Source organism: Patella vulgata, chromosome 4 (assembly GCF_932274485.2).
Source record: "Patella vulgata chromosome 4, xgPatVulg1.2, whole genome shotgun sequence".
NCBI classification, from domain to species: Eukaryota; Metazoa; Mollusca; class Gastropoda; family Patellidae; genus Patella; species Patella vulgata.
In genome coordinates, this window is record NC_065882.2 from 4,508,435 (window position 1) to 4,521,549 (window position 13,115).

The window sequence follows — 13,115 nt, forward strand, 5'->3', positions numbered from 1 at the left end:
TTTGCTATAGATTTCACTTTTACTGAACCTGATTACATTACGGCGTAGTAATACATCATTTTTGACAGCAATTCAACCATTGCAAAGTCCTTTATGTTGACCCAGTGTTTCCATCAAGGCCAATTAAATAAAAATAGTTCTTTTTTAATAAGGAAGACGTTACTTTTAATAAAAAATGAAAATAAAAAGAAAGTGGTTCCTTTTTGATTGACCAATCAAATTCATGTAAATCCAGTAGATTATGAAATTCATCACACTAGCGATGTCTACTGTAGAATGTATTATTGGGTGATAAACTTCATATTTATTTATTATTTGTATTAGTATTTGTGCACTCATTATAAATAAATAAACTACCTTTATCAGATTTATTTGATCGTAATGAAACCTGTGATACAGATTTTAACTGGGATTCTAAAATACAAAATACAAAAAAAAACTAACAACTACATAAACAAACATTACTAGTTAGTATACTACTGCCACATACATCTGGATAAAAAGTTTATCACATCATTTTGGTAATTAGAAACCATGTAATGTAATTGTAATTCAAATGATTTTATTTGAATGATATCAATTCCAGTGTTTGCTAAGTTTCAATACACAGTGTTGAATTCCAGTGCTTTAGATATTTTCCTCAATGCTAGGTTCCCACTCTCATGATTCGCGCTACGATAGAAATCGTAGTTTTAATCGAGGACTAAACGTGGTGATCCTATCAAGACTTATCATATATTGAGGTCAGTCGTAGCAATCGTTTAGATTGTATCTACATGTACCAGATCACGAGCTTAGTAGGGATACTCCTATCGTAACGCATCGCACGACAGTGGGGAACATAGCATTACATACAGTGCAATAATTATGCTGCTATCCTATTTCGTTTCGTTTTTTATAGTTCAAAATTTCATTTTACTTGTCTTTACTACACTAGGATCTGGAAGAGTTGTTAAATTACTGGCGTTTTAGTTGAAAGGAGGGATAAGCCAATGAAACAGTCTGTTACAGCGTTTTTTATAGTTCAAAATTTCGTTTTAATTGTCTTTACTACACTAAGATCTGGAAGAGTTGTTGAATTACTGGCGTTTTGGTTGAAGTGAGGGATAAGCCAATGAAACAGTCTGTTACAGCGACTTCTTAGCGTGCCATGCGCAGAACTGTGGGTAAACCACTAGAAACACCAACGCTGATTGATTAATTAATGTCTGACGTCATAGGGCCAAAAGCCGCCCATACGACCTCTGACATGACCTTGGAGTACAACTTGTCAGATCTTCATGCAGTGTAGGCTATCGAAGGACAAAGATATAAGAAACGAAATGAAATCTAAATCAGTATTTTCACAGACTGTGCTATGATTAAAATTAATTATAAAATGATGCATAACAACAGTACAAATAAGGAATATAAATGATTAAAATGAAATTAGAAAAAAATTATAATTCTAAAAAAAAAAAATGTTTTTCATGCCATTGCATATTTTACAATGATAAAAACACAAAGTGTTCTATGAAATACCATACTACAAGGTTTCAATGTGACCAATATTATTGATGAATGTTGACTGATGATATTTGAAATCAACAATAAAATAAAAGAATAAAATAACCTCTAAGTAAATCTCCTACAAATATCACTAATGTAATATTGGGTGATATATCTATTGTTCCTACTTCGTCTACTCATTATTGGGTGATATATTTATTGTTCCTACCTCGTCTACTCATTAAAGGGTGATATATTTATTGTTCCTACCTCGTCTACGCATTATAGGGTGATATATCTATTGTTCCTACCTCGTCTACTCATTAAAGGGTGATATATCTATTGTTCCTACTTCGTCTACTCATTATTGAGTGATATATCTATTGTTCCTACCTCGTCTACTCATTATTGAGTGATATATCTATTGTTCCTACCTCGTCTACTAATTATTGAGTGATATATCTATTGTTCCTACCTCGTCTACTCATTAAAGAGTGATATATTTATTGTTCCTACCTCGTCTACGCATTATAGGGTGATATATCTATTGTTCCTACCTCATCTACTCATTAAAGAGTGATATATCTATTGTTCCTACCTCGTCTACTCATTAAAGGGTGATATATCTATTGTTCCTACTTTGTCAACTCATTATTGAGTGATATATCTATTGTTCCTACCTCGTCTACTTATTATTGAGTGATATATCTGTTGTTCCTACCTCGTCTACTCATTATTGAGTGATATATCTATTGTTCCTACCTCGTCTACTAATTATTGAGTGATATATCTATTGTTCCTACCTCGTCTACTCATTATAGGGTGATATATCTATTGTTCCTACCTCGTCTACTCATTATAGGGTGATATATCTATTGTTCCTACCTCGTCTACTCATTAAAGAGTGATATATCTATTGTTCCTACCTCGTCTAGAAGTGACTGATCTATTATCATCAGCGTTTCCGCGTCGTTGTTTTCGTCTTTCCTTTTTCTCCATGACTTTGAGAGATAGTTTTTTACAATCTTCTGCTGTAGATATCATCATGTTGCAAAACTGAAAAAAGTTTCATAAGTCATAATTTATAGATGTCAGTTAATATGACTCCATAGTGTATTTATGAGAAAGAGAGAGAGAGAAATGGGGTTTAACATCCACTCGACACAAACTAGGTCATTTCGGGATTAACACATGGTTCAATTTTATTCCAATAATTGACTTGCGCGTAGGGGTCTTTAGCAGTGGGAGGAAACCGGAGGACCCGGAGAAAACGCACGAGGTTGGACAGGCGACCCTACTCCTTGTCACGTACAACCGGGGAATTAAAACCACATGCTAACCCTTCAGCCATCCAACCCCCCATTCGGCCATCCAACTAGGGTAATGAAACAAGACAGACCAAGACAATTGACCTGATAATCCACTGTTTATAGAATATGCGTTATAAACTGCTGATTTAAACGATGAAAATTTTCTGATATCCACATTAAGAATCTTCCTACGGTACTTAAAGATAAATTATGTAAGATTTAGATAAAGAGCTAGCCATTCTTGCTATAATAGTTCGAAAATCGATAATGTAAAATGAATAATTTGAAAATTTCATTCAAATTACTCTATTGCGAGCGAAGATATTAGCCTTTGAAGGTTTGACAAGACGTGTGCAATAATTGCAACCACCATACTGTTTGTTCAAAGCTAAGTCTCGCTCCTCTATTTTTAGCTTAAATCAAAATACGGCTGAACCGTTCTAACCTATTTAATATCAGAGACATCCGATGCCATCGAGAGTTGATTATGGCCTGGATAAGTTAATTACTGTCTAATTAATAATTTAGATAACATTTCTGGCCTAAAGAAAGACCTGCAATAGACAGATTTAGCTCTTGCATAATAGATGTTTAAACTAGACAGTTGTTTTTGCAGGCAATTCTCTTTCAAAATATCCTGCCAAAGTTGATTACAAGGGTCCAGATCCTTATTCATGAAGACTTGAACTAAAATATTCTAAGAATACTGACTGTTCATTGGCCGAGAACGAAATTCATAGCACACATTTTTTTCTCTTGTTCAATGAAAAGGCTTCATTCTTAAAATATTATATTAATCCACAGACTAAAGATACATGCTAAATGCTTATCATGCAACCCTGAAAATCTTTATAATTAAAATGTACAATCTCTCACTAAGTCACAAACACCTGTTTTAATAAACCCCAAAATCCAAAGCAAAACTTATACGTCTGTCAACCCCTATACAAAATAAATTTCTTTGATAGCATGCAAACATGCAGATTGCAGAATTTTATGCAACAGACCGTTTGGCCTTTAAAATTAAAAAATAATTAAAGTATTTTAAAGATGGGCATTACCAGCACAAGGACTTTTTAATAGCTTGCATTGCCACCCATTACAGTAATTGAACGACCGGTATTACCACAAAGGCATTTTAATAACGAGCATTACAACCTATTAAGGTATTTTATGGACTGATATCACCTCCACCTATGGAAGTTGTTACCAGCCACTAGAATTTACCTTATAGACTGGCATTGCCACCCACCAAGGTATTCTAAGACTGGTATTACCACCCACCAAGGTATTTTAAAGATTTGCCTTGCCACCCATTATGGTATTTTAACGACTGGTATAACCACCTACTAAAGTATTTTAAGGATTGACATTACTAAGGTATTTATAAACTGAGCTCCGCAGATATGAATACTAACTAAATGTACCTGACAAAACATGCTGTCTGCTGATGGTTTAATTGTTTATTTATGGATGAAATGGAATGAAACCTAAACAGGATACAAAGCATTCCTTATTGTTCTTAAATCCCCCAAAAAAACATGGCGTCCATTGATTGACTAATTTTTATTTATGGACGAAATGGGACATAAAATATTCCTTATTGTATTTTTACGAGAAACACATGCTGAAAATTAATTATGGATGAACTCTTGACACAAATGCATTCCTTGATATATCCGTGATTGTGAATATCTATACTACGCATTCATGGATGATTGTGATTCCTTGTGAGATAATTCAACCTATTGCCCTGTTCATTATGTTATTATCTCCCCTGATTTCAGATCTATTATGTTTCTGGAGAATGTCATAGAAATAGTTTTTGTTAGACAAAATTTCCCTCATAGCACACTGTATGGAGTATGCCTGTCTTCATTAGCCCAGTCGGAGCAGAACAGTAGGACGTTAAACCCCATTTCATTTCATTTCACCCTCCAAAGTAGTCACAACCTGGCTAATGATCTGGGGCCTGTTTCACGAAACTAAGATAAAATCCAAATTTTAGTAATTTGATTGGATAATATTAGATTGATTTTAGTGCTTAGCCAATCAAAATTGAAGTATCTACTAAAATTTGGATTTTATCTTTAGTTAAGATTTCAAGAAACAGGGCCCTGATTTTGAGAAACTAGAGAACAGTCATACATAATGAACAGGGATATAGATATAATCATATTATTTTATATGTACCTCCTCATAATATAACTTATTCTCCTAAAATAAAAACATTTTATAGGTTAATTGAATATTTTAAAAAAATGTCAACTAGACAGGGGTATTTATAACAAAAATAAGAAACGAAATTATGGCCACTAGCACTTTAATCTAAACGATCATTTTGTCAAACCCCAGTAAGCAAGCAACCGGACCCCAGTAGGCGATTGTGTGCCTCAAAAAAACAATGACTGAGTCATGATTTTTGAATTATGAAGTCATCAATTATGCTATCCCACCATGAACCTTGACAAAAATTCAAATTTTCAGATTGCTAGGACAAGAAATTTTGGTTGTCTTTACATAAAAATATAAAATTTACCTCTCTATAATCTAAACGACCATCTCTATTTTCATCAACCTCCTCAATAATATCCTGTACATCACTTTTCGACATTCTTTCTCCACGCTGGAATAATTTAAACAAAAAACAACTAGAATTTATCTTAGACAAACCTGGGTTGGCAGAGAAAGCTTCTCAGGATTTTTCAGCACGGTTTCTTCTTGTTGGTTCCGTGGGAAGGATGGCAAGGTATGGAACAGTCTAGTTGTTCGGTTGGTGAGGCAAGGAACAGTGTAGTTGTTCCAATGGCGAGGCAAGGAACAGGCTAGTTGTTCTGATGGCGAGGCAAGGAACAGTCTAGTTGTTCGGATAGCGAGGCAAGGAACAGTCTAGTTGTTCGGATAGCGAAGCAAGGAACAGGCTAGTTGTTCTGATTTTGAGGCAAGGACAGTCTAGTTGTTCGGATGGCGAGGCAAGGAACAGTGTAGTTGTTTGGATGGTGAGGCAAGGAACAGTCTAGTTGTTCAGATGGCGAGGCAAGGAACAGTGTAGTTGTTCGGATGGCGAGGCAAGGAACAGTCTATTTGTTCGGTTGGCGAGGCAAGGAACAGTGTGGTTGTTCTGATGGCGAGGCAAGGAACAGTCTAGTTGTTCAGATGGCGAGGCAAGGAACAGTGTAGTTGTTCGGATGGCGAGGCAAGGAACAGTCTATTTGTTCGGTTGGCGAGGCAAGGAACAGTGTGGTTGTTCTGATGGCGAGGCAAGGAACAGTCTATTTGTTCGGTTGGCGAGGCAAGGAACAGTGTGGTTGTTCTGATGGCGAGGCAAGGAACAGTCTATTTGTTCGGTTGGCGAGGCAAGGAACAGTGTGGTTGTTCTGATGGCGAGGCAAGGAACAGTCTATTTGTTCGGTTGGCGAGGCAAGGAACAGTGTGGTTGTTCGGATGACGAGGCAAGGAACAGTCTATTTGTTCGGTTGGCGAGGCAAGGAACAGTCTAGTTGTTTGGATGGAGAGGCAAAAAAAGCAATATTTTGTACAATCATAATCCAGGATGTCACAGTCTGACATGCGACAGTATTAATAAAAGGAACCCATGTTCTTTGGGATGTAAAGATAGTAAAGACTTTTTTTTAAAGAAAGAGGTTTCTATTTTATGTATCATTCATCTATTTTAATATATGTATGCTTAAAAGTTCATGATATTTATTTTTAAACTTAAGAACTGTGATTATTTTTTTATAATTAAGTATATAAATATAATATTTTGTAATGTCTTATAGTCTGTCTTGTATATTTCACCTTACATCTATTTTTGGAGAAATATAGCCCAGATAGAAATTGTGACCTCTAGAAGATCCACAAGCTAAAAACTTGAGTTTTCGTACAATCAGGAGCCATAATTCAGGATGTTACGATCCTATATGCACAAATATCTAAAGGAACCAAGATCTTTGGGCTATAACATGCATTTCAGAAGCCCATCTTTTCCTGGTAAGATCACGACATCAAGATTTTTGATGATATTGAGTTAGAGACATAGCTACCCAAAAGATGGCATCTAGAGTTGATTAAGGTCTTGTCATGTTAATAAATGTCTAATTAATAGTTTATATACCATTTCAGGACTAAAGAAAGACCGGCAATAGGCAGATATACATCTTATATAATGTAGCCTATGTTTAATATCAGTCTCATAATGTATGTTTAAGATGGCAGCCGAATTTTCCTTCAAAAACTTTCTTACCGTTGTCATTAATTTATAAAGTTCATCTAATGAAATATAACCGTCTCCATTTAAATCAACTTTACGAAAAGCTTTCATTAAATCATCTGCTGTCGTTACAGGTTCTTTTTTACAAATATGAACAAAATCATCAAACGTCAGCGATCCTAAAATTATACAAAAATGACTTAAATTACACAAGAATGAACAAAATTACACAAAATTACAGAAATAATTGGAAAAGTTACGACAGAATGTCTACACTATCCCCTTTCATTTTCAGTCTTCGAACTGAGCTAATGAAGACGAGCATACGCCATACAGTGTGCAATGAGGGAAATTTTGCCCAGGCAGCAGCACTATGGCCTACTTTTATATCAAATTCCAACTGCCATGGGATCTTTTACATATGTTCATTTTCAATATGTGGTTTAAGTGAAATGAAATGGGGTTTAACGTCCTACTGTTCTGCTCCGACAGGGCTAATGAAATGACATGGGGTTTAACGTCCTACTGTTCTGCTCTGACAGGGCTAATGAAATGAAATAGGGTTTAACGTCCTACTGTTCTGTTGAGAACTGGCCATGGACTATTAAAGATGGATGTGGTGTAAGACAGTTATTAATGAAATTGTTTTGCACTGAACACGGACTATAATCTGATATTGTGTACATTGTACATGGGAAAGTACAAACTATATCAAAATTTTCCGGCATGATTTCCCCTTGTCATGGGTGGAGAATGGAGGGCCTGAGAGTTGTGTAGTCATTCGGATGGAACAAAAAAACAGGTCCCATGTACACATTGGTGTGCACGTAAAAGATCCCTTTGCAGTTGGAATTCGATATATGAGTAGGCTGTAGCGCCGCTGCCCAGGCAAAATTTCCCTAATAGCACACTGTATGGCGTATGCCTGTCTTCATTTGTTCACAACTCGGATATTTTAACGGTAATCACAGAGTCGTTTTGAACAGATATCGGCAACTCCAGTATCGGCAAAATGGCGGTGTATCGGCCGATACCGATTTCTCCCGGTAGGCCACTTATTGGCCAATTACCGATGTTGAAACCGATTATTAAACCATCACTAATATTATCTACACTATGTAAGATCTAATATATTTGAAGTGACGTCTGTTTGGTTGGTGTCTTTAATGGGTCAGTGGGTGTTGTCCTGGCGTGATTGGAGCAGCCACTCTTTCATTGACTGAAAGAGATTCCTAGTCACTATCATCCAGAAAAATATTCTACAAATATTAGTCTGGATGCAGTGTCAGCATTTGAGAAAAAAAGGTCATTGGCTAGATTATCCGGTCTTTTACATTATCATAAATAAAGTCTAAGGGAGGTAACTAGTCCTAAAACAAGATGTTGACGCCCATTTCAGAAAATCCATTTGCATTGATAGCATTGATAGTTCAATACTCTTAATTTTTTTTTCTCTCTTCATGGGCAATATCTATGTTTTTTTTAATTAATCCTGATTCATGTTTGTTTATATTAATGCAAGAATTTTGGGATTTATTGAGGTAAGGGGCGCAACTTTTACTTGACTTGTCCAAAGATACTGGATAATCAACCACATAAAAAACCAAACCCCCGATTACACATGGGCATTGAAGATTGTTGTGATCGTAGCCACAATAATGACTGCTAAAACAAAATTAGTCATATGCATTAGTGTATGACGAACTTAAGGGGACAATCCTGTCGTCCAGGGAACTGACTGCAGGACCAGCTACCGGATTCATGACCGTGAAAGAAGAAATAGTTATCATGATGATATTCTGACAAAACCTTTTTCATCTCCAGTTTATCTAACCCGAAGTTCACAAAGCATTCTCAGACTTAAGTTAAGAATTTACTCAACTTTCAATCACTGTTTATGAGAAATATCTTTGATCCAGAAACAAAAAACTTTGTATATAGTTTTTTATTGATGTATTTGATACATTAAAACAACAAAAATTTTATAAAGAGTTATATTTTAGTTAAAATGAGGTGAACAATTTTGAGTAAATTCTTAAACATGCATTAAGCAAGAGCAAAATCTGCTTATTACAAGTCTTTCTTTAGGCCTGAAATGTTATCTAAATTATCAGTTAGGCATTAATTAACTTATTCAGACCAAAATAAACTCTCGATGTCAAGGCTAGCCTTCGATGTTGGCTGGATTAGATTCCTATATGCCGCTAACGGCCGTTGATAATTAAATCAGAAAAAGTGGATAATCGAGACTATGCTGTTTATATTAATGATTTTAGTAATGATGACCGAGACTATGTAAAAATTACACCCGCTTCTCTCTCGGCTCATAGTGGATCAATTTGACTGAAATTTTCAGCAAATTACCTTTACACTATCTTGTTTTTAACTATTATAGCGAGAACTGCCATCTCTTTATCTTTAACTTAAGTCTGAGAATGCTTTGTGAATACGGTGCCAGGACTAGTAAAGGGATTCATGACCATGGAAGAAAAAATAGGATGGTAATCTGTGAAAACATTTTCTATCTCAGTTCATAATTTCACAAGTGACATTGAGAATAAACATTTGCTATAATAGAACATTTCTATTCATTAATTTACTCCAAACTTACTGGTATCTCTTGTCCAATATTTAGTCAATGATCTGTTAGTAGGATTTCTACCCGTCTGCTGTAAGGCTAAAACAGAAACAAAATAATACTTACATAACATACAGTTTTAAAATGGAAAAATTAAAGCACTCATGCATAATAAATGTAATTTTTCTAATTCAATATTTATAACATCAAACAAGGAAAGCCTCAATATAAACTCCACAAATCCAATCTGTTTCACAGTGCTATAATGTCAAAGCCTTCTTTTAATTCTATACACTACAATGAAATGAAATGGGGTTTAAAGTCCTACTGTTCTGCTCCGACTGGGCTAATGAAGACGGGCATACGCCATACAGTGTGCTATGAAGAAAATTTTGCCCAGGCAGCGGCACTGTGGCCTACTCTAATATCGAATTCCAACTGCCAAGGGATCTTTTACGTGCACGCCACTCTGTACACGAGACCTCGTTTTTTCATCCCATCCGAACGACTAGACAGCTGCCCTTGTCTATACACTACAAGATGACCGACCTTTACTTTATACGCAGTGTAGGCTACTTCTAACACCTTTGGGGTTTTTTCTTAATAATTTAAAAAATTGTTTTAGAATGTAATTTGATGAAGAAAAATATACTGAGAGCTAATTAACTCGCCCCGATGTCATCCCTCTCAGCGATAATTTACTGCTGATTAGTTTGTCGCAAATACCAGCCGATTTCTCATCAATTTCAAAGTATCAGTCTAATGTTCCTCCACATTCCCATGAACAGGGCAACTACCCAAGGGCATTGCCTGGATTCTCTCCCCTTCCACAGTACTAGGGGATGCTCGATTGAACGTTCCGGAATTCTGTTAAACCCCCAAAATAGTGACAATTGAGTGAAAATGGGATTTTGGGCTAGAACGCATGCGCTGACTGCATGAGAACATATATCAACCAACCATGACGCCTGAAACATATTCATTATGTTTAATTACATCGTGATTCTACTCACACCACCTCCGTTGTCGGGACTGGCAGAACTGTGACAGGACTGAATTCTGCGTCACTCAATTGCAATTATGTCAGTTTGGAACGTTCCCAACTGACAATCGAGCATTCCCGTAGTCTTTCTTTCTGCACTACCTACCTGAAATTAGATCTTCTTTCGAAGTAATCTCTTCAGATAAATCGTCAAATAAACAAAGAAAAGCGGCTTTACATTCCAGTCTTAATTCTCCATCGAGTGTTGATGACCGACTGCTGTAACTAGCAGCAGACGACGGTCGACTACTCTGTCTTCGGGACATTTTCTGTCAGTGCTAATCGTCTTGTTCTTTACTGAAGAAAAAGGACAGAAACTCACAATACTGGATAACTGCACAAAAAACCCAGACAGATTAAACATTAAAATAATATAACAGAGACAGAACCATTCGTAGAGGGAGAGAGAAATGGGATTTAACGTCCACTCGACACAAACTATATTGGGACTAACAGAGAAAACCCATGATGTTGGACAGAGCACCTTACTCCTTGTCAACCTTGGAATCAAAACCACACCAGTTGACTCAATGACAGACCTTATGATGCAACGCACACATGTTAAACCATTCGGCCATTCCCTACCTACTAGTCCAATCTTTTATTTGTATAATATATATTGGGGGTTGAGAACTATAACGGTGCCCTGTTGGTAACCTTTTCCCACTCCCTGCACGTCATGTCTTGTAAGTTCTGTATGCCGCAGTTCAGCTCTGAACGTAGGTCTCATTATTTTTGAAAAAATTTGATTGTAAATTATTGTAATTGGAATAGACAAAGCAATAAATGACTGAAGATTCTCAACTTTTCAAAGATTTCAATTTTTTTCCCCCAGGCTTACCTAAATTTCGTTTCATCTTTTATGGCGGAACTTGTAAATTTGTGTGTTACCCTATCAATGGCATCGGTCAATTCGTTTAGAAGACAGGAATGTATTCTATAACAGCGTGTTGAGTCGCTCATACTGGTACTAGCGAGGTAATTAGCAAGGTCTTATTTTCTTTATATTGTTCAGGCATTCACAGGGACTGACACGCGACCGTTTAGCAGTAAAAAGTTGCGCAGTAAAATTTACTGGGAAGTAAAATTTTTTGTTCGCCAAGGATTCAACAGGACGGTTCCTGAACGTACAGGGCGAGTGTAATATGAGTCCTACGTTCTGAGCTGAACTATGGTATGCCTATGCCTATAAACCTGTCATGTTCTGCATGGTGTCTCTTCCCAAACATTACTGTCAACATATGACTGGAATTCGACAAGGAACAAATGAAGAAATAAATCTCTTTCCACCAGATCATCAGTACATACATATAGCAGGCTCCTTAAATTCAACTAAATTGTTATTTTGTATTTCCAAAGTCAACAATTTGGAGTTATTGGGTGTTATTGGGCAGTTATTGGGTGTTATTAATTTCTTGTCAACAAAAATCACATACAGCAGTTATCTTCCTTCAGGCGAGTGAGCGTGAAACTCTGATTTCGACACAAAGCAGCGATACTTCTTATATTCAACTAAATTGTTATTTTGTGTTTCCAAAGTCAACATTTTGTAGTTATTGGTTGTTATTTTGGAGTTATTAGGTGTTATTGCGCAGTTATTGGGTGTTATTCGGTAATTCGACGCGCCCTTATATAGTACAACAAGTATTATAAGGCCTATTTCCAAATATTCCTGGGAGGTTGGATGGCCGAATGGTTAGCATGTGCGCGCTGCGCTGTATCATACTGTCTGTCATTGAGTCATTCCCTGGTTGTACGTGACAAGGAGTAGGGTTGCCTGTCCAACCGCATGGGTTTTCTCCCACTGCTAAAGACCCCTACGCGCAAGCGAATTATTGAAATAAAATTGAACCATGTGTTAGTCCCGAAATGACATAGTTTGTGTCGAGTGGACGTTAAACTCCATTTCTCTCTCTCTCTCTTTCCAAATATTCCAATACAATTCAACAGGCGGGTAACCGGCCTTCGCTATCCGCGATCGGTAGCCTAAAACACATTTTTTCACAAGTGAAATATTAACAAAATCTACATTAAGAAAATTGTTCAGTTTGTACAAATCTAATAAAGTTATTACCTAATTGATATTAAATACGTGCGTCCATAAAATTGTAGTACATCAAAGAATTAACAATTCTGTATTTTTCTTCTGTTGACAAGCGATGAGTGCAGACATGCTCACTGCTCATCTGAGATACGATTGTCCAGTTCCTCAATAATTGGAGTTGTCTCCCATAGACATATTTTTAGATTGAGTAAAATTGTTCCATTGGGACACAAACTGAACACCTTAGATCACTACAATCACTGATAAGGATGACATCGATGCGAGAAATATTAACTATTTCCTGCGACAAATTAAATTCTAAAACATTTTTTTTTATGTAGGCCTAATGGAAAAATAAATAAAGGCGTTTGACGTATTTGTAGGTAAACATTATTTTCTATTTAGTGTAAATGGGTATTAAAATGACTAAAAGGCAGCAT

General features: G+C 36.2%; 1 protein-coding gene across 6 annotated transcripts in view; it reads right to left on the reverse strand.

The window, feature by feature from the left end:
* Positions 1–12,816, reverse strand: part of LOC126817367 (EF-hand calcium-binding domain-containing protein 7) — a 34,542-nt gene extending 21,726 nt beyond the window's left edge. For 4 of the 6 annotated variants that reach the window (XM_056100641.1, XM_056100640.1, XM_056100639.1 and 1 more), the window contains exons 1-7: positions 12,706–12,816; positions 10,738–10,928; positions 9,623–9,688; positions 7,045–7,190; positions 5,338–5,424; positions 2,415–2,544; positions 358–414 (exon numbers count right to left, since the gene is read on the reverse strand). In XM_056100641.1, the coding sequence (XP_055956616.1) occupies positions 358–414; positions 2,415–2,544; positions 5,338–5,424; positions 7,045–7,190; positions 9,623–9,688; positions 10,738–10,897 (646 nt within the window). In that variant the 5' untranslated portion in view covers positions 10,898–10,928; positions 12,706–12,816. The remainder of the gene's footprint in view (positions 1–357; positions 415–2,414; positions 2,545–5,337; positions 5,425–7,044; positions 7,191–9,622; positions 9,689–10,737; positions 10,929–12,705) is intronic. The other 2 variants (XM_056100643.1, XM_056100642.1) reach the window with 1 other exon arrangement.
* Between the last annotated feature and the right edge of the window lie 299 nt (positions 12,817–13,115).